This window comes from Acinonyx jubatus, chromosome E4, assembly GCF_027475565.1.
Source record: "Acinonyx jubatus isolate Ajub_Pintada_27869175 chromosome E4, VMU_Ajub_asm_v1.0, whole genome shotgun sequence".
Classification (NCBI taxonomy): Eukaryota; Metazoa; Chordata; class Mammalia; order Carnivora; family Felidae; genus Acinonyx; species Acinonyx jubatus.
In genome coordinates, this window is record NC_069395.1 from 48377260 (window position 1) to 48400506 (window position 23247).

Here is a 23247-nt window from a genome sequence, read left to right on the forward strand (position 1 = left end):
TGAGAATAGCCATGAACAAGGCCACCTACGTTTACATCCCTCCTGCCAACAAAGGGTACGTCTTCAGAGTTAGTGAGATTTTTTTTTTTCCTATGAAAATAAGTGATTTTGACCACAGTGTGCCTGCCCTAGGCTTAGAGGGAGGAGGTGAGACTATATAAAATAACTATCAGGGGTCGAGAAGATAACCAGGTGCCGAAGTGGGGGGGACATGGAAACCGCAGATCAGATAAGCGCATGAGCAGCCTGCCTTCCATCTCTGACCAGCAGAAACGGGACGATTGTGAAGGGAAGTGTTTCAAAAGGCTGTGGGTTGGGGGCGGGGGGGGAGGGGGGGGCGGCGTGGGGAGGCTGCTGAGACGCAAGCTCCAGCACAGAGATCCGCCTGGGCCCCGGGGGCCGTGCTCAAGAGGTCCGGATGCGAGCCTGGGGCACCGTGAAAGGGAGGCTATTCACAGACGTGGAGTCTGGGAGTCTGGGCTTCACCCAAGAGAGGACACGATACATGTTCTCTTGTTTCCTTATAATATTCTGTTATGTAGAAATACTCACTCCATGCATATGGCTCCCTCACGTCTTTTGTTTTTTAACCTTCCTTTCCTTTTTTCCTTTTTAAAAATTTCCTTATAGTTCATAATTTGAAACAAACATCATTAACTTATTTGGGAAATGTTGCTTTCTCAGTATAAAGAACTGCTTAGATCTTGCTTAACGAGACTCAAAAACCCTTTTACATTGTATCTGACAGCGGAGAAGGCATGAACTTTCCTATTTGTGCAGTTATATGTACATATGTGTGAGTATATATGTATATATATTTGTATACATAATGTCCATTTTAAGACGTCACATTCCATACTTCTGATAATCAAGTTTGCATTCAAGATGACATTTCACACCTCGGGAAAAAAGGGAAGTAAATGAGCTTCCACGACGGTTTCTGTCCCACAGTGAAGCCAAGGATGACAAGTCGGTACAACAGAGTCATTATTGCCACATCTACGAAGAACACGGGAGAACAGCTGGAGCGTGCGGTCCTTGCGCCTCTCGTTTTCTTACTGTATAGGAGTTATCCTGACTTGTGTGAGAGGGCGACGCTTTGGGTCTGGATTTCCTCTCCAAATTTCAGTGAGGGAATTAGAAGAAGCCATTTAAGAGCTAACGACTGAGATACAATTACCCTGCCCAGAGATTTGCTTGTACAATGGAGAAAATCTTTATCCCAAACAAAAATGAAGTTACAAATAGAAAAGCTGTTTTTTCGTTTTTGTTTTTTAATAGGAAATAGTCAGAGATTCCTGCTATGGTATGATTAGCCCTTTTCTGTGTGGAAGAAAGGGTGTTTCCTTTGGATGGCTTATGGACAGCATATTGGGACAACCTCTCCAGGGGAGAGTAAACCCTGTTGTGATGACTGCTCCCACCATGGGGAGGAGAGGGCAGTGGGTGGTGCAGATGGAGACGGGATGCAGAGACACGAATATTTATAGTTCTGTAAACTCTAAAGAGGAAAAAAAGAACACCCTTTATTACAACTGGGGTTAAAAAAAAGCCCCCTATCTAAAATGGAAAATTCCCATCTGCTCTAGGCAGAAGGAAATAAACATCAACAGGAGTTCAGTAGAAATCACTCCCAAAGTCTGGTTTTGATGCCACAGCTCTTATCTGTGTTTTCCGAGACAGCGCATTCCCAGATCAGATTAGCCGTCCGTCCGGAACCAGTCTTGGGTTGGCCAATGGGATAAATTGTTTTGTTTGGTTCTTGGTATTTGCATGTTCTCCTACAGGACAAGGGGGCCAGAATGGGGTTTTGAGACTGGCAGGGGAATCCCTGAAAAATCCATTCTGACGATATCCTATGTCTATCAGATAGACACTCGGTCTCTACCTACTGAGCCCCTGGGCTCATTTCTCACTCACACATCGTTCCTACTTTTTCCTCCTCTAACAACTGCAGTGCTTTCAACAAGAGGAAAACAATAATAAAAATAGTAATAATTAAAAAGGTAATCTACATTATTAACTTCCTTTTGGTATATTACAGTGGTATTTTCTGTACATGGCCCAGAACTAAATTCCCTATGTACACAAGAGACATGGGGGGAAAGCGTCGACCTTGGAAGGCTTAGCCTTCTGCCCTGAAAGACAAGGTTCCTTCTTCATTCAAGAGTTTCTCGCCACTCTGCTGTTTTGAAGTAGCAACATTCTGTAAACCTGGTGGGGTTGGGGAAAGGACTGGGGACAGGAGAGCGGGGAGATTTCCTTCTGTCTCCTCCCACAGTCTGTCTATTCACAGAGCCCGTCAGCAGCTGCTGTTTTTGAATTCACCATTCTCCGTGATGGAAAGCTTGGTGGGGTTGGTGGGGGAGATGCCATTGCGGACCTGCACACTGTATCGCTCCTTCACTTGGGTCAGTGCGCTCATCAGTCTGGTGTTGGCCGAATCCAGGGACACGATCCGTTTTTCCTGCAACACACGAATCGGGGCTTTATTCGGGCTACATGCAGGACATCACGGCGTGATACTCCACTCAATGACTGTTCTAGTACTTTCTATCAAACAGCAGTACGCATGATGCTTCCCAGACAAATGGAACGTCTCTGCCTCTTTCTGCACGCTACTCAGGTTCAGCTTCCCTGAGCCCAATGGGTCTGTGTTCATTTTCTCTCGTTTTTTTCCTTTCAGCACAGCAGGACTGGTTATTAATAATCCCTTGGGACACCGGGACGATGTGAAAACGACACCATGTGTTACTGCAGACGGTGCAACAGGGTGTCAGGCCGCCTTAAGGTATTCAGTGCTTTGGGCCAAAATTAAAACAAGGAAATTAGGTGGCAAAGAAAGAAGCACCAGAGGTTTCATTTCACAGAGAAGAAGTGCTGTGTGCTCTACGGAGCTCGGCCCCCAAAGAGGGCACACCAGTCACATTTGGAAAGAATTCACGTTGTGCCCAAAATTAAAACGATACATGGTGGCAGTTTACAGTCACCAACAAAGTGAGGACGCAACAGCAAGAGGAGAAAAAGCAGCCAGAAGCTCAGACTGAGGGGTCGTTTGAATATGGGAAGGGAGATGTGGCCGGAGGGGATGCCGGAAACATAACACATGGAAACAAACAGAGAACACAAGCTCCTAGACTCATTCCAGCTCAGTTACTCCAGGAAAGCTTCCCAATAAGGAGACTGCTTTCATCTTACTTTTGAGTCTCTGGGGGAAAAATGCCTTAGAACCAATATTTTGGAACCAAAGATTGTTGACTATATACACTTATATAAAAAAAAAAGGGGGGGGGGAAGGGCCAAAACACCCCCAAAATATGGCAATCTAAAGGAAAGCAGGCTCATCTATGTTTAAAGAAAAAAAAAATCACCCCATCAAAATATTATCAGTCTCCCAAAGATTAGGAGAGAAACCCTAATCTTAGTTTCAGCAGGTGGGTAAATGAGCCCAGAACCTTTCCAACATGAAGTTGTCATTTTCCAGAAAAGGGGTTAAGGCTGAGAAGGGCGATCTTTACCTACGTTCATGAAATTAAAAAGAAAAAACGTGTGAGGAACGACCCCCCCAAAGCCAAAAGGAGCTTTGCCATCCCGGCAGTGTCCGAATCTACCCCGGGGAAGGGGAAGTGCGGTAAGGCCTTCGCTGCAAGGTGCAGGGAGGATCAGGGAAGACGGGAGGGCTGAGGGTGGGACACTGCTCCCTGTGCTCCCGCAGCAGCTACCAGGGCCAGCGGGGGTGCCGAATGTCCACCTGGGGGAAGGGACAATGGCATCAAGTTATGTTCCCCTTTCATCTCCTGCTTTGGGGGTGGGGCAGCTGGGCTAAATGGTTTCAAAAGCATGAAAAAATGAAAACCTTGTTATTATCATTAAAAAAAAAAAATGTCCTCCTTTTCCCTGATGGAGATCTCAGGTGGTAAGACACATAAAATCAGCATTATTAGGTCAGCATTCGTCTAGTGTAAGATTCTTTTTATTTTGGGCGGGTAACTCATTTTCAGGGTGGGCCAAACTCAAAGAAAGAAAGATCTGTGAAGCTTAAAAAATAGTAATTAAAAAAACAAACAAACCATAGTCCATGGAGTTTCTGGGATAACAAGTACAGATCTTTAACAAGCCAGAGGGGGCACCTGGGTGGCTCAGTTGGTTGAGTGTCTGGCTTGATCTCAGCTCAGGTGGTGAACTCAGGGTCGTGAGTTCAAGCCCCATGTTGGGCTCCATGCTCGGTGTGGAGCCTACTTAAAAAAAAAAAAAAAAAAGCCAGTAGGTAAGGACTGGCCAGGGGTTACCAGGAAGTAAAGAGTGGGGACCAAATATGACATTTCCCTCTGATGGTTAAGAATCATCTCTGAACAAAATAACTGGTCAAGAATATCTTGAAATGATTAAAAAAGAAATTTCAGTATTAAGATAAATTATAAGGCCCGAATACTAAGGAACGTAGGATTCTTCAGGTTTACCCCCAAATATATGTCTTTTTAATTCGTAAAAAGTTATTTGATCCTTAAAGGGTCAAAAAGAAGGCTAAGAAGGGTTGCAATTATTTATTTCCTACAAGAGTAACAGCTGAAGCCAGATAACCCCCTGCTGAAAAGCTGAAAGTTTCCAAGTGGACAAATTCCCTTTTGCCGTTCCCCCCACTGCCAACTTCTCAAAATAAAACAAAAAGTAAAAGGAAAATAATCAAATAGGGACTTTTGAAAGTCAAGCGCAGTTGGCAAAGATGCTCTGATGTTTCGATTCCGCCTGGCTGGAAAGGCAAAGCAGTCTAGTCCACGCCTGACGGGAAGGATTTCCAGTGCGGGGAGTGCAGGAGCTGGAATGCGTAGGAGGCCAGTGTGCTGGGCCAGGGCTGGGACTGCTCGGCTAGAGCACGGACCGGGTTTACTTGCCTGTTTGAATAATCTCATCTCCATTTATGACCTGTAATTTAACACAGCGGAGATATCACTTTGCAACAGTAACTAGGCAGCTGCTCGCTTCTCAGAGGGGAAGCCCTTCTCTGTTCTCCATCTGAGCCACGTGGAGAGATCCTGGGGTGGGGGTGAAAGTGGCACAGTCCCTAGTGTGACGTTTGAGAAACGGTCCCCTCAGTTCCATCACCGGGATCCCCACGGCCGTGCCACAGGGTCCAAGACAGGTGATTCTGCCCTCACCAGAGGAACGCACATCCTCTCGCAGTGCCCGTTAGGAAGTGGCTGAGCCAGGTCAGGCCTCACAGCATAAACTCTAGGGGACGGAGAGACTGAATTCAGGGACAAGCCTTGCCTCTGGGGGCGCAGGACTGTGGACAGATGAAAACCAGTTCACTGGGCACCAGGCCTTTAGCGCTTTGGGAAATGCTGGGATCAGCTCTAATAGAAGGAAGGCAACCGTATTCAGTTCAGAAATATTTTCCACTGCCAGTGGCACCAAGCAAGATGCCAGGGACCTAAAAGTACGGGCTACCTCACTGGGAAGCTTTCACCCCAAACGTGTGTGCATTCCATTCAATGCAGCCAGAAAGGCTGCTCTGCCCCATCAAACATGTAAGATGTAAGGAAAGGATCTGATATAAAAGGTCTTTCAATACAAAGGATGCCAAAAGAGGTTCAAAGTCTTCTGCTATAATCAGAATTTAATGTGTCAGTAAGACAACAACTGGAACTGGAGGTTATAGTTTTTTAAAAAAAAATTAGTTTCAGTGTTTATGACTTGTGCTATACGTGATACACTGGTTTTCAAAATGTGGTCTAGTGAGTTCTCCAAGTATCCTTCAGGGATCCACAGTGGGCCTCTGGTAGAAAGCTTATTGTACGGTAATGCCTATGTTGGAAAAAGTAATTTGCTATTTTAGCCACCCTCAGGGTGATTTAATCCCTGAGCTGAGAATGGTCCTTGTTGATGGTGGTCAACATGAGCGGTTGGGAACTGATCTACGGAAGGTCCCTTTGGTTCGATCAAAATAGGCCACGGAATGAAAGCATTTGAAAACCACTGTCTTCAGGTATGGCCCCCAAATGTCTGGGTTAGCCAGTCCACAAGCCGACACTGACTGATGCCCCAAGGATCACATTTCCCCCATTGCTGAACAGTGATGCCCTCCTGGCTAACTTCGAGAAGGTCCTTACTGTCCAGAGCTTTCGAGGCCTGAGAGATCCTATTCCCTTCCTTGTTGTCACCGTCCATGCCTAGGGCTCTTGCTTCACACCCCATCGTCTTGTCCTCGATGTCAGTATAGGGGACAGGAGTGGGTAGCAATCTTTGTGTATGGAGCCATGATCGTGACAGACCCAAGCTTCCTCTGCTAAAGACTGACACAGTTTTAGACCAGCTGGAATTATGAAAATGATCTGTTTTATCTCATCAGAACCAAAATCTCTCCTGGTGTGGTTATTAATAGAACTCTTCCTGGATTATTTTGTCACACTGAAAATCCAAAACTGAAAACTTATTAACAGTAGTTTGCCTGACTAAACGGCCTTCTGTACCCAGGCTGTTTCTCTGAAGGCTCTGGGATGAATTTGTATAGTATGCATGGCAAAATGGCCTTGTCTCTACTACCCTTCCCTCACCCACCTTGGGGCACCTAGAGAGGTTAAAAAAAAAAAAAAAAAAAAAAGGACCAAGCCAGATAATTACAGCAGACCTTTCTTCCGATTCTTATGAGGTCCAAATATCCAGAAACTACAGAGTCCAAACTATCCCAAGAAATCCGCTGACAAGTGTAGCAAGGCGCACATTGGCCTCCAAGCTGCGTGTGGAGCATGGGGTCCAGGAAGTCTCCTTTCAGGGCTCTGCTTTTAGCCCCACTCCCAACTCCTTTGAAAAATAAACCCCATGCCACATGAATCCTGTTAGGAAACTAGACAGAGGGTGTTACGTGCATGCTTAAGAATCCCCGGGGCTCTCACATAGACGCCCCCTGGCTGATACGCAGAGAAGGGAACAGAACGTGAAGTCTTTGCTCCCATTTTTATTTCATAGCTTAGGGATAGGATGAGGTCGTTAAGCGTGCAAAATGCAAACCCGTGTGGGTTGGCCGTCCTCAGGAAGGCGATACCCTCTGTGGTTAGACCATCCGCTATCAGAACCGCACCTGTCTTTTGTTATCCGTTTGGCTCTAAGAAATACAACCATATTGTGCATTGATGAAATGAAATGAAATCATCAGTGTTTCCTGCCTCTTGGATTTTGCTCTGATCACTGGTGTGCCCCTGTGAGGTGCTCTTGGCAGTCATCAGGCCATTAGAGTCACAGGTGCACGTCACAGTGAGCGGAGGCCCAGGTTCTGATTTCATCAGGACTAAGAGGCTCTCTAAGCACAGCACAGCGCCAACAAAGAAGGGCAGCCAAGCAAATCCCAAGCATCACTGCCAAACCCTGAACTGAAAGAGCAGCAAGGAAAGGTACCTTCCACGACCCGGTCCTTCCCCTACGGTTCCACTGGGACGTGGGGCTAGAGGTCGATGGCACAGTGGACGTGACTAACAAGACCGTGAACATCACAGCCAAGCAATGGTCAGTGGAGGTCACAAGCCAGACACATGCAGTGTGCTTTTCACAGTTACCCCCTCGGAGAATGCCCTCCTTTCCACAAGGAAAGGAGTAGACCCCATCATGCACTAGGTTGAGATCTGTCAAGCAACTGCACTAAGCACGCTAATACTTTGCTGGGTCGACACACCTGTCACCAGTAAAAGAAAGGAAAAGTAATACTTAGGAACTCTTAATCTTTAAAAGGTAATGCGGAGCACTTTCCAATGACCCATTTTCCAGTACATGCCTTGGCATTTCCAAAAGGTCAGAAGTCAGGAAATTCAACAGTTACTACAAACAAGTCCTTTACACTAGATTCAAGGTCTGCTTACCTGTGCATCAATTATTTTTTGCTTTGCATCAATAACGGCTTGCATCTCAGCGTGGTCTTTCTTCAGTTCCTCTTCCACAGCCATGAGCCTAGAATGTGCACCGAGGAGACATGGACGTCAGAGAGAAGCCAGCTAACATAGGGCGCAAGAAACCCACGCTCAGCGGAGTCCAGATTCCACTCCTTCCCAGTAAGAGGCCTGTAATCACACTTGCTTGCTTCTCTCCCGCCTTGGAAGAAGACATTCAAGGCTGACTTCTCTCCCTGTGACCAGATCCGTGAATTTTCACCTCCTCTGGAACAGTATCATCATTTCTTCCCTCTCCTCTGCTAGATCCTTCCCCCAACACAGATTATTTCATCGCAAACTTTCAAACCAACCAACAAAAAGCTAACAACCCTCTCTTAATCTCAAGTTCCCCTGTAACAGCTGTCCCTTCTCTCCCCTGCTCCGCAGAGTTTCTCAAAGAGTGTGCGATGCTCAGTAGGCCGGCTTTCTCTCTCGAATGCCACTCACACCTTAACCCACTGACGCTCAACTCCATGAAACTGCTCCAAGACTGATAATTCCCTCCAGGCTTGTGAAACAACAAACCTTTTCTGTCTTTGATTTGATTGACCTCTCCGCAGCACTGGGCAGTACTGAAGCACAGTGGTTAGGAGCGTGGGCTCTGGAGCCTGACTGCCTGGCTTCAAATCCTGGTTGCCCTGCTAAATGACCTTGGGCAAGTGCCTTAACGGATTTGGTGCCTGTTCCTTTATGTGTAAAATGAAAACAATATCTGCCTCAGGGGCTGGCATTCAATACATTTTTATTAACTGATTAAGCCAATTATTATTTATAAAGTGCTTAAGAAGAGTGCCTGGGGGTACATGGGTGGCTCAGTTGGTTAAGCGTCTGACTTTGTCTCAGGTCATGATCTCGTGGTTCGTGGGCTCGAGCCCCACATCGGGCTCTGTCCTGACAGCTCAGAGCCTGGAGCCTGCTTAAGATTCTGTGTCGCCCTTTCTCTCTCTGCCTCCTCCCTGCTTGTGCTCTGTCTCTCTCTGTCTCTCTCAAGATAAATAGACATTTAAAAAAAAAAAAAAAAAAGGGACAGCCGGGTGGCTCAGTCGGTTAAGTGTCTGACTTTGGCTCAAGTCATGATCTCACGGTTTGTGGGTTCGAGCCCCGCGTCTGGCTCTGTGCTGACAGCTCAGAGCCTGGAGCCTGCTTCAGATTCTGTGTCTCTCTCTCTCTCTCTCTCTCTCTCTGTCCCTCCCCTGACTGTGGTCTCTCTCTCTCTCTCTCTTAAAAATAAACAGACATTAAAAATATTAAAAATGTAAGACAAACAAAAAAAAAAAGAAGAGTGCCTGGCCCGCGGTAGGTGCTTTGTGTTGGGTACAACCGACCCCTCCCCTCCATGTCCCTGGACATCCTTGGCACCGTCTCTTAGTTCTCTAGCCCCAAAGATATCCAGCGACACCCCCTTCCATGTCTCTGGACTCGGGAAAAGCTAAGTCCCTCTTGGACATTGAGTCGCTCCATTTCCATTTTTTCTTTCCTAATTGTTACGACGAAAGAGAGGCAGACTACCTCTGTTTTCAAAGGACGTGTACTAAGGCCTCACGCTTGGCAAACACAGTCATTGGTCACATTTGTCCCCAGCACCGCGGGTCACGGGGGGAGCGCAAGTGGCTTTCGCTGCCACTGCTCCAGGACTCTTTGGGTCAGCGTCCCGGCTGTTTGTGCCCCCAAGCGGCCCACACCCTCCACCGGCGACCGCCCGACCTGCTGATGATGCTTTTCATCTGGCTGTCCTTCTCCTCCTGCTGCCTGCGCAGGCGCTCCTCGCTGTCCTCCAGCCGCGCCTTGTACTCCAGCAGCAGCTTCTGCATCTGCTGCTCCTGCACCAGCAAGCGGCGCTCATACTCCTCCAGCCGCCGGCTGGACACTCGCAGGCGCTCCTTCAGCTTCGTGATTTCCTGCTCGTACTGGCGCAGGGAAGAGGCGCCAAACACACGGAGGGAAAGACTGCAGTTAACACAGGTTTTAGAAAGCAACGTAGCCGGACGCTGTCTGGGCTGCCACTCCCCGGGCCGCAAGTACTCTTTCAAATGATCAAAAGGCGCAACTGGGAAAGGCGCTCTGTCCTCCCTTCCCCTAGCGTCACATTTTGCATCTTCACTTGGCACCTCAGATCTACACATTTATGTATCTCTTTCCACATTAAACTACCGGTTGCTACAAGCCGCGTCCAATCTGTAACAAATGGGGGCAGGAGGGAAAAAAAAAAAAAAAAAAAAGAACCAGTACATAGAAGCCTGACGAATCACTTAAAATAAGCCAAAAGCCAGCGGTCTACCAGAGGAGCGGTTTCTGGATCACCACCTGCACCCTAGGATCTCCGACATAGCCTGGCTCAGCAGACCGTCATGTCTTCACTCTACCAGAATCAGCCCTTCAGAGAACAGGCAACATTTCTACAATGTTACGCTACTGAATCAATAAACAGAATCTGAAATAGCAAAGTAAGCTGTTGCCTCTCTCTCCCCGACTGTCAGAGTATAAAAGATTCAGGTCACAAGCACTAAGCCAAAGGCCTACACACTCTCCAGGGCTGACGAATACTGAATCTTGGCCCATTTTCACCATGTGGTTCATCTGCTCAATTTGGTACTGCTTCCTGGAACTCGTTTGTCTGTTTTCTCACTAAAGCTTTATATAAATTTATGTAAACTAAAGCTTTATATTACAAACTGTCATTCAATTGGTTACATGGCCCCTTTCTATACTGATATTGCAGTGGCTGGGGTCTGAGTATACTGGAACGGCACATCTCTAGGTGAAGTGAGACGCATAGGATGTCTCGTATATGGTCGACTTCAATTCATGATAAATCCCTATGGTGCTGTGTAAGATGCAATCTATTTTCACATAATATCAAGTTAATGGATGATCAAGCAGTTAGCTTCTGCTTACCCAACCTCACGATCCTAAACTGTATTTGTTAATCCAGAGGTCAAAGATGACAGTTTTAATGACAGTATGAAAAGGGAGACTGCATCAATAAGCGTATTTTAGGATTCTGTGTGTGATTTTCGGATTTTAACATCATGCTGATAAGTAACTAGTTGTGTGGTTGTTAATGAAATGAGAGAATGCCACACAAGGTGTCAAGGTTCTTGATCCCTTCTTCCCGTGTCAACTTTTCCTCAAAACAAAACAGAAATGATAGATAATGTCCGCTTAAAAATCAATATAAAACTGGAAGTTCTTTTTCCAGAAAAAGCAAGAAGAAGAAGAAGAAGAAGAAAAAAAAAAGACAGAATCATTAACAAGACATGGAAAGGAAGTCTGATCCAAGGGTAATTTTGGCCTTGGTTGAAGACTAGCAACAGGTTTATAGAAACACTAAATATTCACCTACAATGATAAGAAAGGAACAGTAGAATGTTTTGCAAATTAAGTTAACCTACATAAGAGGAAAATGAAATCTCCCACCGCAGGCTGCTGGACATTTGCTGCAGATTTTCACACATAGACACTACTGGACTGTCATACAGATACGGATATGATGGATAACATAAGATATGGAGTTGACACTGTTGGGGGTGAAGAGCTCAAGTTCGTGGCTAGACGACCCCTCGGATGGGCTCTCACTGTGGGGCCAGCAAGTTAGTAAAGATGGGCAAGTTCTACCTTCTCAGCATGCTTGGATTCATCTTGATTTTGCTCAGTTTCTTCCACATCCTCTTCATATTGTCCATTGTTCAGAACCCAGGCTGCTGTCCTCTCTACTGGGGACATTGTGGCAGAGTCCACAGGTGACTGAACCTGCATCAGAAACACTTATTAGCATCTCCCCAAACAGCTCGTCCACTAGTTAGGTTTCACAAAGGGAGTTCTTCTTGGAGGTCATAACAGTGATCTAATAAATGCTCTCAGTTCTAAGTAATATTTTATTAATGACAGGGCTGGAGGTGAAGAATGAGAATATCTCCTTGTAGAAGGATACACTATTCTGAATAGAAATTCCTATGCATCACATCCAAGAAAAGAGAGCCACAGCCTTAAAATTGTTCATTGCTCCAGTGGTTCAATTACCAATGAAATTACAATGATGACAGAATGAGAGAAAAGGCATGACTCAATGGTTGGCTGCTCAACTGAGGAAATGGCTGTTCAACCCAGAGACGAACAAGCTCACAAGGTACCCATTTATGTATCAGAATGCCAAATCCTTAATTTTCACATTAATCATTTAGAGAAAGAGAAAAAACAAGTGATGTTGGTCATTTTTACAGAGTGTGGACTTCTTAATGAGTTAACACCACTCAGAAGTCTATATTTTAGACCAGACAGTTTCTTGAAGAATACAGGATCAAAACAAAAGATATTGGATTTGTTTAAGGGATATTTCAATCCAGTTAGGATAGCCAGATAAAGTGCCCTTTTCCAATACTGATATACTAGAGTGATAGGAATTCTGGTCTTAAGTAGCTACTCTGCCGTTTAAACAGTCCCTTAATCTCTTCAATACTCTTTTCTTAATCTCACCGATTAGATATTACCACCATCACCATCACCACCCATCCTAGTATCTCATAGGGAGTTGTAGGGATTGAGTCATATAATGTATGTGAAAGTTCTTTGCAAACTACAGAGTACTACAGAGCTTGGATATTATCATATTGATGTTTAGAAAACTAGCATTGGATATTACAATTTATATTAGCTTACTTAATATTAGTACTTTCTCTACAATGCTAGAAATATAAAACAAACTCTTTTTCTCCAGTATGCTTGAGAGAGAAAGAGAACAAGGGAGGCAGGAAGGGAGAGAGAGAGAGATAGTGCGGGAACAAAGCACCGTATGTGAGCCAGCTCTGTATGGGAGAGAAAATTCCCTTCAGTTATGGGATTATGGAGCATTGGTCCTCAAAATAGAAACCTATTTTAATTCTAAAAAGGCTATCTACCTTAAGATTATCTTTATGTCATTCTGAAATAGAATCCAGTTAAACTCTAAATCGACAGCTATTTTAAAAGAAGGGGTATTTTGATGACTTTTCAATTTAGAAAGACTAGATGAAAAATACTGGCTGCAGAGACTAAAAGGTTATCAAAGACAGGTTGGGATAAACTGCAAAATACACAAAACAAGTAATATCAGGGTGTTTCTTAAAGGTTTGAAGCAGAACCTGGTCTGGCTGATTTACAAAGAGATTACAGATACACATCAGTAAAAAGCGGCATCATGCCTGATGCACACATAAGCAGTTGTTAATGGACTTCGAGCTAGAAGTTCCTCCTTTAAAATCAATTTCTCCACTGTGTCAAGGAGCATGTAAACATGTCTCCATCTCCACTCTGGTATGTAGGTTATGTTTCTTATACTTCATTCATTTATCACTTTATTATTTTTGTCATAACATTTCACTGATATATTATTAATTATCTTTTTAAAAAGACCTTTTCCAGTTAGCTAAGTCCTTATGCTAAACAATAATATCAGTAAAATCATGACTTTGAGGTTATATATTTATAAATATTTATTAATACTGAGAGTCATATATTTTTCTAATATGTGTTAAAATAATTAATTACATGAGTAATTAAACAGACATCATGTATACTTAAATAATTTTGAGCATCACACTTTAGAAATACTGGCCTATAGGACAGAGGACAGAGTATCATCTATAGTGGAAGGTAGTAATTATCCACATGAAAAATTATTATAAGAAGCAAATGAGTTCACATGGAAAAGCATTTTGTAAATGGCAAGGTACTTTACACACACATGCACACACACCCATTAGTTCTCCCCCTACTGGACTTTAAAAGCAGAGCACAATAAACTACTTCACCATTGGCAGAGAAAAATAGTTTTACAAGAGGTTTAGGGTTGTTTTTTTTTTTTTTTTTGATATATATACACCTGAAAGGCAAAAGAATGCGGTTATGGGTTTGAAAAAATTAATAGAAAGCCAATATTTAAAGGAGACAAATGCCTTTTTAATTTCATGATCTTATCACTTTAGCACACAGGGCAGAGAAAAGCTGCTTTTCTGTGAAACCAGGATTTTCTATTCAATAGCAGTTTGAGATAAAGTAGGTACTAAAACTAATAACAACTTTACTGTTTGGAATTTATTACTTAAAGGCAGCTAATTCAATAGCTTTCCGTTTTATCTAGTTAACAAGATGTTGGTTGAATGAACTTTCTTTCCCTGTAATTTGTTATGGGCTATCTATATTGGGTGCCTATACATGCACACTAAAGATATTCCTAGAACACACTAAGGAGCGATCTCAGCCCCTAAAAGGGTATGAAAACAATGACTCCTTAGCACAATCTAGGCTTTGACTAGTTGTAAAACGAGCTTGGCTCTTCCACTGGTGATGGTGGTAGCTACCATATCTTCAGAAAGACTAAGAGTGTCCAATGAATTTTAAGAGATTGTATGATAGAATTGGGCATTTGGGTCTATTCCTATTGTACTGGTTAATTCTGATTTTCAACCACTTCCTAATATATCCAAGCACTCTGCATAGCAGTAGGTGGTCAATAAGTGTTGAAAAGAATATTAACTATTCCTTGTATTCACGGTAAAACATTTAAAAAATTATAAAGAACAGAAAAGTAATATTGAACACATCAAAAATAGAGGTGGTTTTTTGGTTTCTTTATTTTAAAAACTATATACCGTCTCTTACATTTTTTTCTATTGGTCTCGTGTGCGCTGGTCGTATTTCCCAATTAGATCATCAATCCTTGAGGCAGGGCACCATATTATATATAGCATTCTTTGAATGGTAGTGACTATGTAATTGCATAATAGATGCTCAATAAAATATTATTCACTTATGAATACTCTGGTTCTCTTTAGAATTCATTACTAAAGTATAACGTATTACTAAGAGAAAGCTAATGTATGTATGTCTTTTCCTCTAATCCTTTGGAAGTGCATCAAAGGCTTTTTCTTCAATGATTGTTGCATCTCCTTTACAAGCTGGCCAAGATAGCAAAATTTATTACCTCTAGTTTATAGTCAAAGAGATTGGGAAAAGATGTTGGTAAGTGCTTCAAATCCCCTTTTGCTTAGCTATAGCCTTAGGAAGAGTATTTGTATCCACTGACTTTCAACAGTGGATCGTTAAAGAAAATGAAGGATGAAAAAGACAAAAAGAAAAGCAGCAGGATTTCCTACCAGGACTGTCTCCCCTTTGAGATAAAGCTGTATAGGGTTTCTCTGGGAAAAATACCAATGCTTTAGGGCAAAAGGGCCTGAGATGGCAGTTTCTCCGAGCCTATAATTAGTCATAGCCTGGCTATGCTGAGGACAATGAACAGGCCAGTTCCCTGTCCCTTGCTAGTATTTACTAGATATAAATAAGACTCGTTGGTTTCAGCTTCTCCAAAGTCTGCACCAGTCAGGTTCAGTCAGGTTCTCATAATGAACAGCACTTCTGCGGTCTACACCAAAGAAAGGGCTGACTAAACAAGTATACTCTGAGGGTTCTTGAAGAGGTTGGTTAGGAGAGGGTTCAACATATCTGAATGTGAAAGCTGGAGCATCATTCCAACAGGCTCGTCAGATACCTATTTTAAAAGTCTCTTCAAATTTGAATTTTTGAGGTTATGTAACACGCTATATCTGAACACATACATTATACATACAGTCTATTATACACAGGGAGTACACGACACATGGAAAACAAAACGGACAGGGAAATGAGAGGGGGGAATCCAAAGAGAGGCTGAGAAGGGTAAAAAAAAATTGAAGGCAGCTTCCCGAAAAAAGGAAATCTCTTCTCTGTAGATTGTTTCACTAGGATTTTGTTTCCTTCCTACTCAGTACGTACATGGAGAAGACCAGAGCTAGTAAGCCTGCCAACAATGGCCGTTCCTTTGTGCTAAGATACAGATGGAATTTGCATGGGACAAAGCCGCTGATAATTACACACGCCTACAGAACAATCCCCACAAAGAAATCCTCTAGTTTTTGGGAGAGAAGAATTCCCCAACACAATTTGCAATTACAATATGTAAAGGAATTTGCCAAAAATGCGCTGATTATGTAGAAATTCAGAGGCTTCACGGGAGAGGAGAAAAGCAAGAAACGGAAAGATAAGGAATAGAAAATAACAACATAAGTTTGAAAGAATAAACCATCTGCATAGAAAGAGCGAGTGTAGAAAAACCAGAAACTTGAGCAATAAAAATACGGTGATTTATGCTTTAACTGATACGATGGTGGCACTACCAGCGAAGGCATAAACAGAGGTGAATATTTAAAGCCGTGTGAGGCCACTTCATGGTGTCTGTGCCTCATGTGCCAATATAACACAGGCATACCCCAGTTCATTCATGGCTGTGGCACAAAACGTTTTTAAGTTGGTTGTTGGGAGACCATATCCATTTCCTACCTCCCATCTACCCAAGACAGCCTTCTCTTCACCCAGAGAAACTGTACTAACTGCTTGTGTGACAGGTGCTACATTTTCTTATACCTGAGTATTATAAATGATACCTGGTTCCAGATGATCACTCAGAAGGCTATTTAATTTAAAATATTTATAAACCATCAGTCTGAGTCACACACCCTGAGAACTGAGGACTATATCAAATAGGGGAAGGGGTTAGCATTCCTTTTTTCTGTCCAGGGCTGGGCCCGAGCCAGCTTTTGAAAAGCAGGTTGGAGGGCCCTTTCCGTTGTCCTGTCCCTCTCTGCCAATCTGAGATTCTTCTCATGTTCAGGGCCCCCATGCTGCACTTAGACCCCTGCGTGGATGTCTGCCTCCACCCAGCACTCCATCTCCAAAATTCCTTATCTTTCTTTTCTCCTCCCAGTAAACACTTCATTTCTCTGAAAGTGGTTGGCCTCAACTAGAAGCTAGCATAAAAGCAACATGTGGAAAAGACCACAATAAGGTAAGAAGGACTGCCTTCCAACAAACAGATTAAGAGAATATATATGACATAATTTGACATACATATGAAAGATATAGCGACACATAAGCATTTTCATTGTATCTACTCTTCTTTCCTTCTCTTTAGATGAAAATGCTTATTAAATCAAATGAATTGGTGAAATTTGGGGAAATATAAGCCAAATAAAAATGAAAAATTTAAGACTGAAGGAAAACTTAATTTCTCTGGAAAGAAGGACCTACCGGGAGGCTCTGCCTAGGAAGCTGGCTGAGGGAAGCAACTTAAGTTAGTCGTACTTTTCAACTCTTCCTTTACCTCTGTATCCCAGGATTCTGTCAATGTTCTAATTTTGTTATTTTTTTTAAACAGTAACGATCAAGCTAGGGGCAAGGGCTCTGGTCACAGCAGAGTAGCAGCAGAAACAGCCAAATCGGTAAATGCCTACCTATAAAGAGCAAATATATTAAAAAGATACATTGGGGTTTTATGGCAGTCTCCTCTGACCAGTGGTTTTGCTGACAAAAGGATGTGGCATAGAACTCTTCCAATCACAAAGCTCCCTAGTACTCATACAGTATGATCAGGTTTCAAAGAAAGGTCAGCAAATACAAAGGAGAAAAATCTTTTTTAGATGAAAGATTAAATATATACCTATACATGATTTCCTCAGGTTATTAGTTTGCTTCAAAAAGCAAAATATGTATTGGTGCCTGAAAATGTATTAGGTAGGGAAGACACGAGTGATCAAATTCTCGGGAAAACTTTTTATTTGTCAAGAAAGAAGCCCAGAAGTCTTAAGACTGGGTGTGACACTAGCTAGGCTTACCCATGCAAATAGAAATAGAAGGGATTTGGAAATGTTTACAGCACTGTCAACCGCCTGTGTTTCTATCTTTTTACCTCTCTCCTTTACCTTGTCTTTATAGGTGCTCAGTTGTTTATTTTTCTAGTCATTTCCAGGAAAAGGCACAGGGGACTTATTATTTCCAGAGGGAGGTGGGGGATGGAATAGAGAGCAGTTACATTAAATGTTTGACTCGGAAAGCGAAAGTTTATTCTGGAAACTGTAGGGGAAAAAAATTGAGGATTAAGGGTCCAGATTCCCAAAATATATTATGGTTCATCTGGCCTATAGGTTTCACAGTGTATGTGTTCTAATTATTCATGCAACACCGATCTGTTCCCAGGGCACACATAGGTAGTGGCTCAGCTGCTGGAAGGGAAGGAAAAGCTCTTTGTGTGGTTGATAGTCTCCTGAGGGTAATGAGTCAAGCTACTTTCTGCAGCCTCACCTAAGCAGAAGCCTCCCAGACCTTGCATTTCCTCTCTCCATCTAAAAGTTGGAGAAAATGGGGCTCCTGGGTGGCTCAGTCGGTTAAGGGTCCGACACCGGCTGAGGTCATGATCTCACAGTTTGTGAGTTCAAGCCCTACATCAGGGCTCCACATTTATGGTACAGAGCCTGCTTGGGATTCTCTCTCTCCCTCTCTCTCTGCCCATCTCCCACGTGTGCCTTCTCTCTCTCTCAACATAAATAAACTTTAAAAAAAGCTGCAGAAAATAGAGGCATCTGGGTGTCTCAGTGGCTCTGTCATTGAAGCGTCCGACTCTTGATTTTGGCTCAGGTCGTGACCTCACAAGTTGGTGGGATCAAGCTCTGTGCTGGGCTCTGTGCTGACAGTGTGGAGCCTGCTTGGGATTCTCTCTCTCCTTCTCTGGTCCTTTTTGCACGCACATGCGCGCGCGCGCGCGCACACACACACACACACACACACACATTCTCTTTCAAGATAAATAAACAAGCACTAAAAAAAAGTTGCAGAACATATTTTTAAGTGGAAATGTTGCTAGAAATTGGATTTCCTAATGATTTATATACAAAGAACCAGGGAAGCAGTTGGATAAGTGGGAGCCACACCCCTCCAGCTCTCCCCCCTACCTGCTGTGTTTGTTGTCTCTGGATCGCTCTCACTTTGGGAACAGGGCTCTCTCTGGAGGAGGAAGACTGCTGCCGGGACCGGCTCCCATTCTGCACAGGTTCGGCCATGAGGGCTGCAGAGGCCACCGACATGCTCCCCGTGCTACGTAAGGAAGCACTATGTGGCAGGGATGGTGGGGCTTTGGCTCGGGCACCTAACCCAGCCTGGTCCATTTTCCGGATCTGGGCCTGCCCGGTACTATTCTGCCGTGGCAGAGCAAGAGGTATGTGTCTGTCTGGCACAGTATGCCGCCTGGAGAAATCCTCGCTCTGGGTGCTGCGTTTGGTGAAATCTTCCATACTGCTATTGCTGGGCCCGCTGAGTTTGAAATCCTCACTGTTACTTTGGCTTCTGGAACTGGCAGTGCTTAGGTTCTCCAAACTGGAATCCACAGAGGCCTTTGGCATTGCCGGAATTGGGTTATTGAGGTGATAGACAGGGTTCTGGAATGACAAGGGCTGGAGGCTGCCTGGCTGGTTCAAGGCCGGGTGCAGGGGCCTTCTCACTTGGGGTGCGCTCTGGGGAGTGCTCTGGGTTTCCCGCAGTTGTTTGATGCTGGCCACCTGGGTTATGGAAAGCTGGCTTCCAGTTAAGCGCATAGGCACATCGAGCATGACAGGTGCATGCTCCACTTGAGCAGCGTGAGTGTCCTGAAGGTCCATGAGGGAGATGCTCCGACCGTTAGGAAGGCTACTTTCCTTCTCATCCTTTTCAGAGTAAGTCATGCTCTGGGAGGACGCTTGCTGCACCAGCAGTAATGTTTTCCCTCTGAAGTAGCTATCAGTGTTGTCCTGGCTTGGAGATTTTAGTTTATGCAAATCACTGTGGAAAAGGAGAGGACCCTTAATTACTCCTGGGGCAAATTCAAAACAGTTTTTTCAACCCAGGCATATGAACATTCCAAAGGCTCACAGTCCCAATGTGGATACTTACATTGGTTTCTAAACCCAGATTTCATCGTTACAATTCTTTAAAATCCAACATTTTTAGTTTCTCTCCAAAGGTGGGGAATAACGCTGTGCTTACCTCCTCATCATTGTCTTCAGTTTCTGCTAGAATTCTAGTCATATCCTAGTTAGGCTTTAAACCCTCCCAAATATTCTGATTCACAGTTAATTGCTTCTGTCTAAACCTTCAAGAGGAGGAAGCAGGGCTGAGGTACAACCAAAGGGTCACTGCTAAAGGCCCAAGTCTTGCCAATCCAGAAAAGAGAGTCAGTGTGAGCATCAACGTTGTATCTGCCTATCCGGCTGACACCGCCAGCCATAAAGTGATTTTAACGGAGGTTCTCCAGAGTTTTGAGTGCTACAATATATGGAAATAGAAATTTCAAAGCCCTTAATCTTCCATTAAGCCGGACCTAGATTTTTAAACAATGTTTGCTGAACATATTATAACTCTATAGTATCACTGTAGAAAATAAGAATCCTAGATCCTGTGTATTATTAGGACAAACAATTGGATGTATCTCAGGTCAGATGTTTTTTCCAACTGATCATGACTTTCAAGTTATAAATTCAACAAATAAATAGATTTCTGCCAAGTCTCTAAACATCACCTCTCTCTGAGACAACAGTTTATTTAAATTCTCTGTTTCATACCTGTCAGTGGGGTCTTCGAATATTTTCTGCAGCCCAGAGGAGAGGCTTCCACTGACATTTGGACTGGAGTTATGCTCAGTGAAGCGTCTTAGTTGCTGTTGTATTGGTGTAGGATTAGTCAGAGACTTGGTAATATCAGCAAGAACTCGAGGGAGAGGTCCCAATTTTGCCACGGTCGCCTGTAGGAAGGAATTTTCACCCTAATTGGATAATAAGCATTGCGACATCCACCAAGGATTGTTTTTGGGACAACGATGCCCATTGATGGAGGGGTGTAGGTTGGAGGGAAGGGTAGGTGTTTGCATATGGGAGTGGCAGGTTCATAATGCATTGTTATGGAGCAGCAGAACCATGGCGTCGAGATGAATGGAGGAGGCGAAACAAGGTGCAGCAGACATCGAGGAAAGAAAGGAAATAGAAATTAGGATTATGCAAATAAAAATTAAAAGACATGCTCAAAACAACCAAACTATTGCCATTCCAACTAAAATAGGCATGCAAAGCAAACTAAATCTTTGGAAGGCTAGTAGGTCAAGGTGGGGGAGGGTAGGGGAAGAACCAAACACCTTCTAACCAAAGGACTTCGAGACCAGAGGATCGGCTAGTGTGATGAAACTTCCAAAGAAAAGGCATCATGTGAGAAAAGAAATGCATGCCAACATACAGGAAGGTGTTGCATTCAGGGGTCTGGAGCACTTCAGGGAACACAGATGATATACTGCCATCTACTATCCCATTTCCTTTAGGGAACTCTGACCTATTGTCAACTGGGTTTGCATCGGCAAGACAATCTTTTTTTAAACAGCAAAAGCAGGTAAACTCTGTGAGATATGTCTAGATTTACCCCTGGTTCCCAGGACTAAACACAGATTAAAAAGGACAAAGCATGTTTACATAGCAAAGCCTGTTGAAAGGGCCTCAGCCCAAAATCAACCAGGCCTATTTCACGAGATTACTGTATCCGCATCCCACCGATGCAGTTATTCAACAAAGAGTAGCTTCTTAGTATTGGATTTATCCATCTCAATCATTTTTTTTTCTTTGGGGGAGTTCTTATTCTTATGGAGTCCTTTGGGACCCTTCAACTCTAGGGCAGTTCTACAAGACTGCCTCTGGGTCTCCTTTGTCTTCTCAACAACCAAGTCTCTTCAACTCTGCTCCAATGGGTAGAATGGGCACTCAAACGCCACCTCAAGAACAGCCTTTACCTGCTCAACTTTCTTGAGCCATGATTTGTATTCAAGGAATTTACCTCAGCATAGCTGCAACTCAAAATCTAGCTAGTACTCCTACAAGTGAAGAAGGGGCCCTCAAGAATAAGAGTTTACTCTTTTACAAATGGTAGGACACCCTACCATTTACATTGCCTCAGGAAAGTGGTCTTTATTAATAGGTTTTACTCCCCTCCCCCATTTTATCGGTACAACATTTTTAAGGATAATAGGAAAGTGGAGGAAAACAAATACATTCTTATCACAAAAAAATAACTTTGCTTTTGAAGTTATTCTAACATACCACCACACCTATTTATGAAGTACCTGTAGCAAACAAAAACATCAATAAATAATTATTGTGATAAACCTAGCCAGAGTCTAAGACTACTTTCCATTATAAATTTGATTCCTCTTTGAAAAATTCCAGAAGGAAGCAAATGATTGGCATGGTATGTATTTAGTTACTAATATGGTATATAACAAGATTCTTAGCTTACACTCAGAAAATAAGTGATTAAAAATAGTATTTTCTGTTTTTAAAATTCACATCTGTAGAAAAAGAAAACATCAGGATTTTCAGATCCCATGCAACTCCATAGTACTAATAGTTACATTGAACCCTCTGACTTGCAGAATAAAAAAAAAAATCTCATGAGTTAAACCACGTAAACATAATAGTCTCAGTATTTTTCCAAGTCCACACTTTTGTTAGGATTATTATGAGGTTTTATCTCATCCTGCTTATACATGAATAAACCTGCGTATGGCAATATTTGATGTTAGTTTCCAGGCAAGGTTTTAGACAAGCTATATATAATGTTATATACATATATGTATGTATTTATAGAAATATATACTCCATTAATTCAGCTAATTTCTTAAAAATATATGTGAATAATCTCATGGCTTTCTAGAAGTTCCTGGTTTGGAGGGCACGTATTTGATGCAGAATTGATAGCTATTTACTCCCAGACTTCTAGCACAAAAGGTCGTTTTCGACTAGCAGGAAGCGTGAAGGCTGTCACTCTGTGGATACTTTCCAGAATCTAGGTACATTAACATTCTCTATCTCCCATCTCCCATTATGCTTCCAGCCTACTTTACCTTATCAAGTTGGGAAACTACTTCCCACAGTAAGGAATGCAAAACTGAAAGCTCTCGGCCCAGATCAATGTAACCATCAAAGCCTGGCGTGTTCGAGATGGTGTCCGGATTAGAGATCTCCAAAAGAAAGCGCTTCATTCCACCCCATTCATGTTCTAAAAAATCATTCATGAATGCCATATATTCTTCTTTGTTACCAAATCTGAAGTAGAGGGAGAGAAAATGAGAAAGGACATATTCAGGAAAAGAGATGTCTGAGTTGACTTTACGCTGAGCTTTAACTTTTTTATTTTTATTTTGGGGAGGTAAGTGACTAATTTATAATCTGCTAAGTGATAAATGCTAAAACATACTTTCCTAATACTGATGTAACAATCAAATACTTTGCATAGCCTTCTAGTCTCTGTTGGCGAAAGCTAACTCTCTTTTTTCTGGTATCCAGAGCTCTCTGTAAATAACCTTCGTTTGCCTACCACATGCTCATCGGTAGAAGCCTTCAATATTGCTAGCTTCTTCAGAGTCTCCCAGATATATGCCGCTTCTCCAAGCCTGTGTGCACTACATGCTATTTATTTT

General features: G+C 43.1%; 1 protein-coding gene across 14 annotated transcripts in view; it reads right to left on the reverse strand.

Moving 5' to 3' along the window:
* RASAL2 (RAS protein activator like 2) overlaps positions 1–23247 on the reverse strand; it is a 353917-nt gene that overhangs the window by 3556 nt on the left and 327114 nt on the right. For 5 of the 14 annotated variants that reach the window (XM_053209016.1, XM_053209011.1, XM_053209019.1 and 2 more), the window contains 8 exons: positions 22672–22873; positions 20354–20553; positions 18713–19574; positions 11535–11669; positions 9624–9826; positions 7851–7938; positions 2384–2467; positions 1255–1501 (listed from right to left, as the gene is read on the reverse strand). In XM_053209016.1, coding sequence (XP_053064991.1) covers positions 1358–1501; positions 2384–2467; positions 7851–7938; positions 9624–9826; positions 11535–11669; positions 18713–19574; positions 20354–20553; positions 22672–22873 — 1918 coding nt within the window. In that variant the 3' untranslated portion in view covers positions 1255–1357. Of the gene's footprint in view, positions 1–1254; positions 2468–4892; positions 4924–7850; positions 7939–9623; positions 9827–11534; positions 11670–18712; positions 19575–20353; positions 20554–22671; positions 22874–23247 lie in introns of those variants that run through there. The other 9 variants (XM_027074301.2, XM_015083312.3, XM_053209014.1 and 6 more) reach the window with 8 other exon arrangements.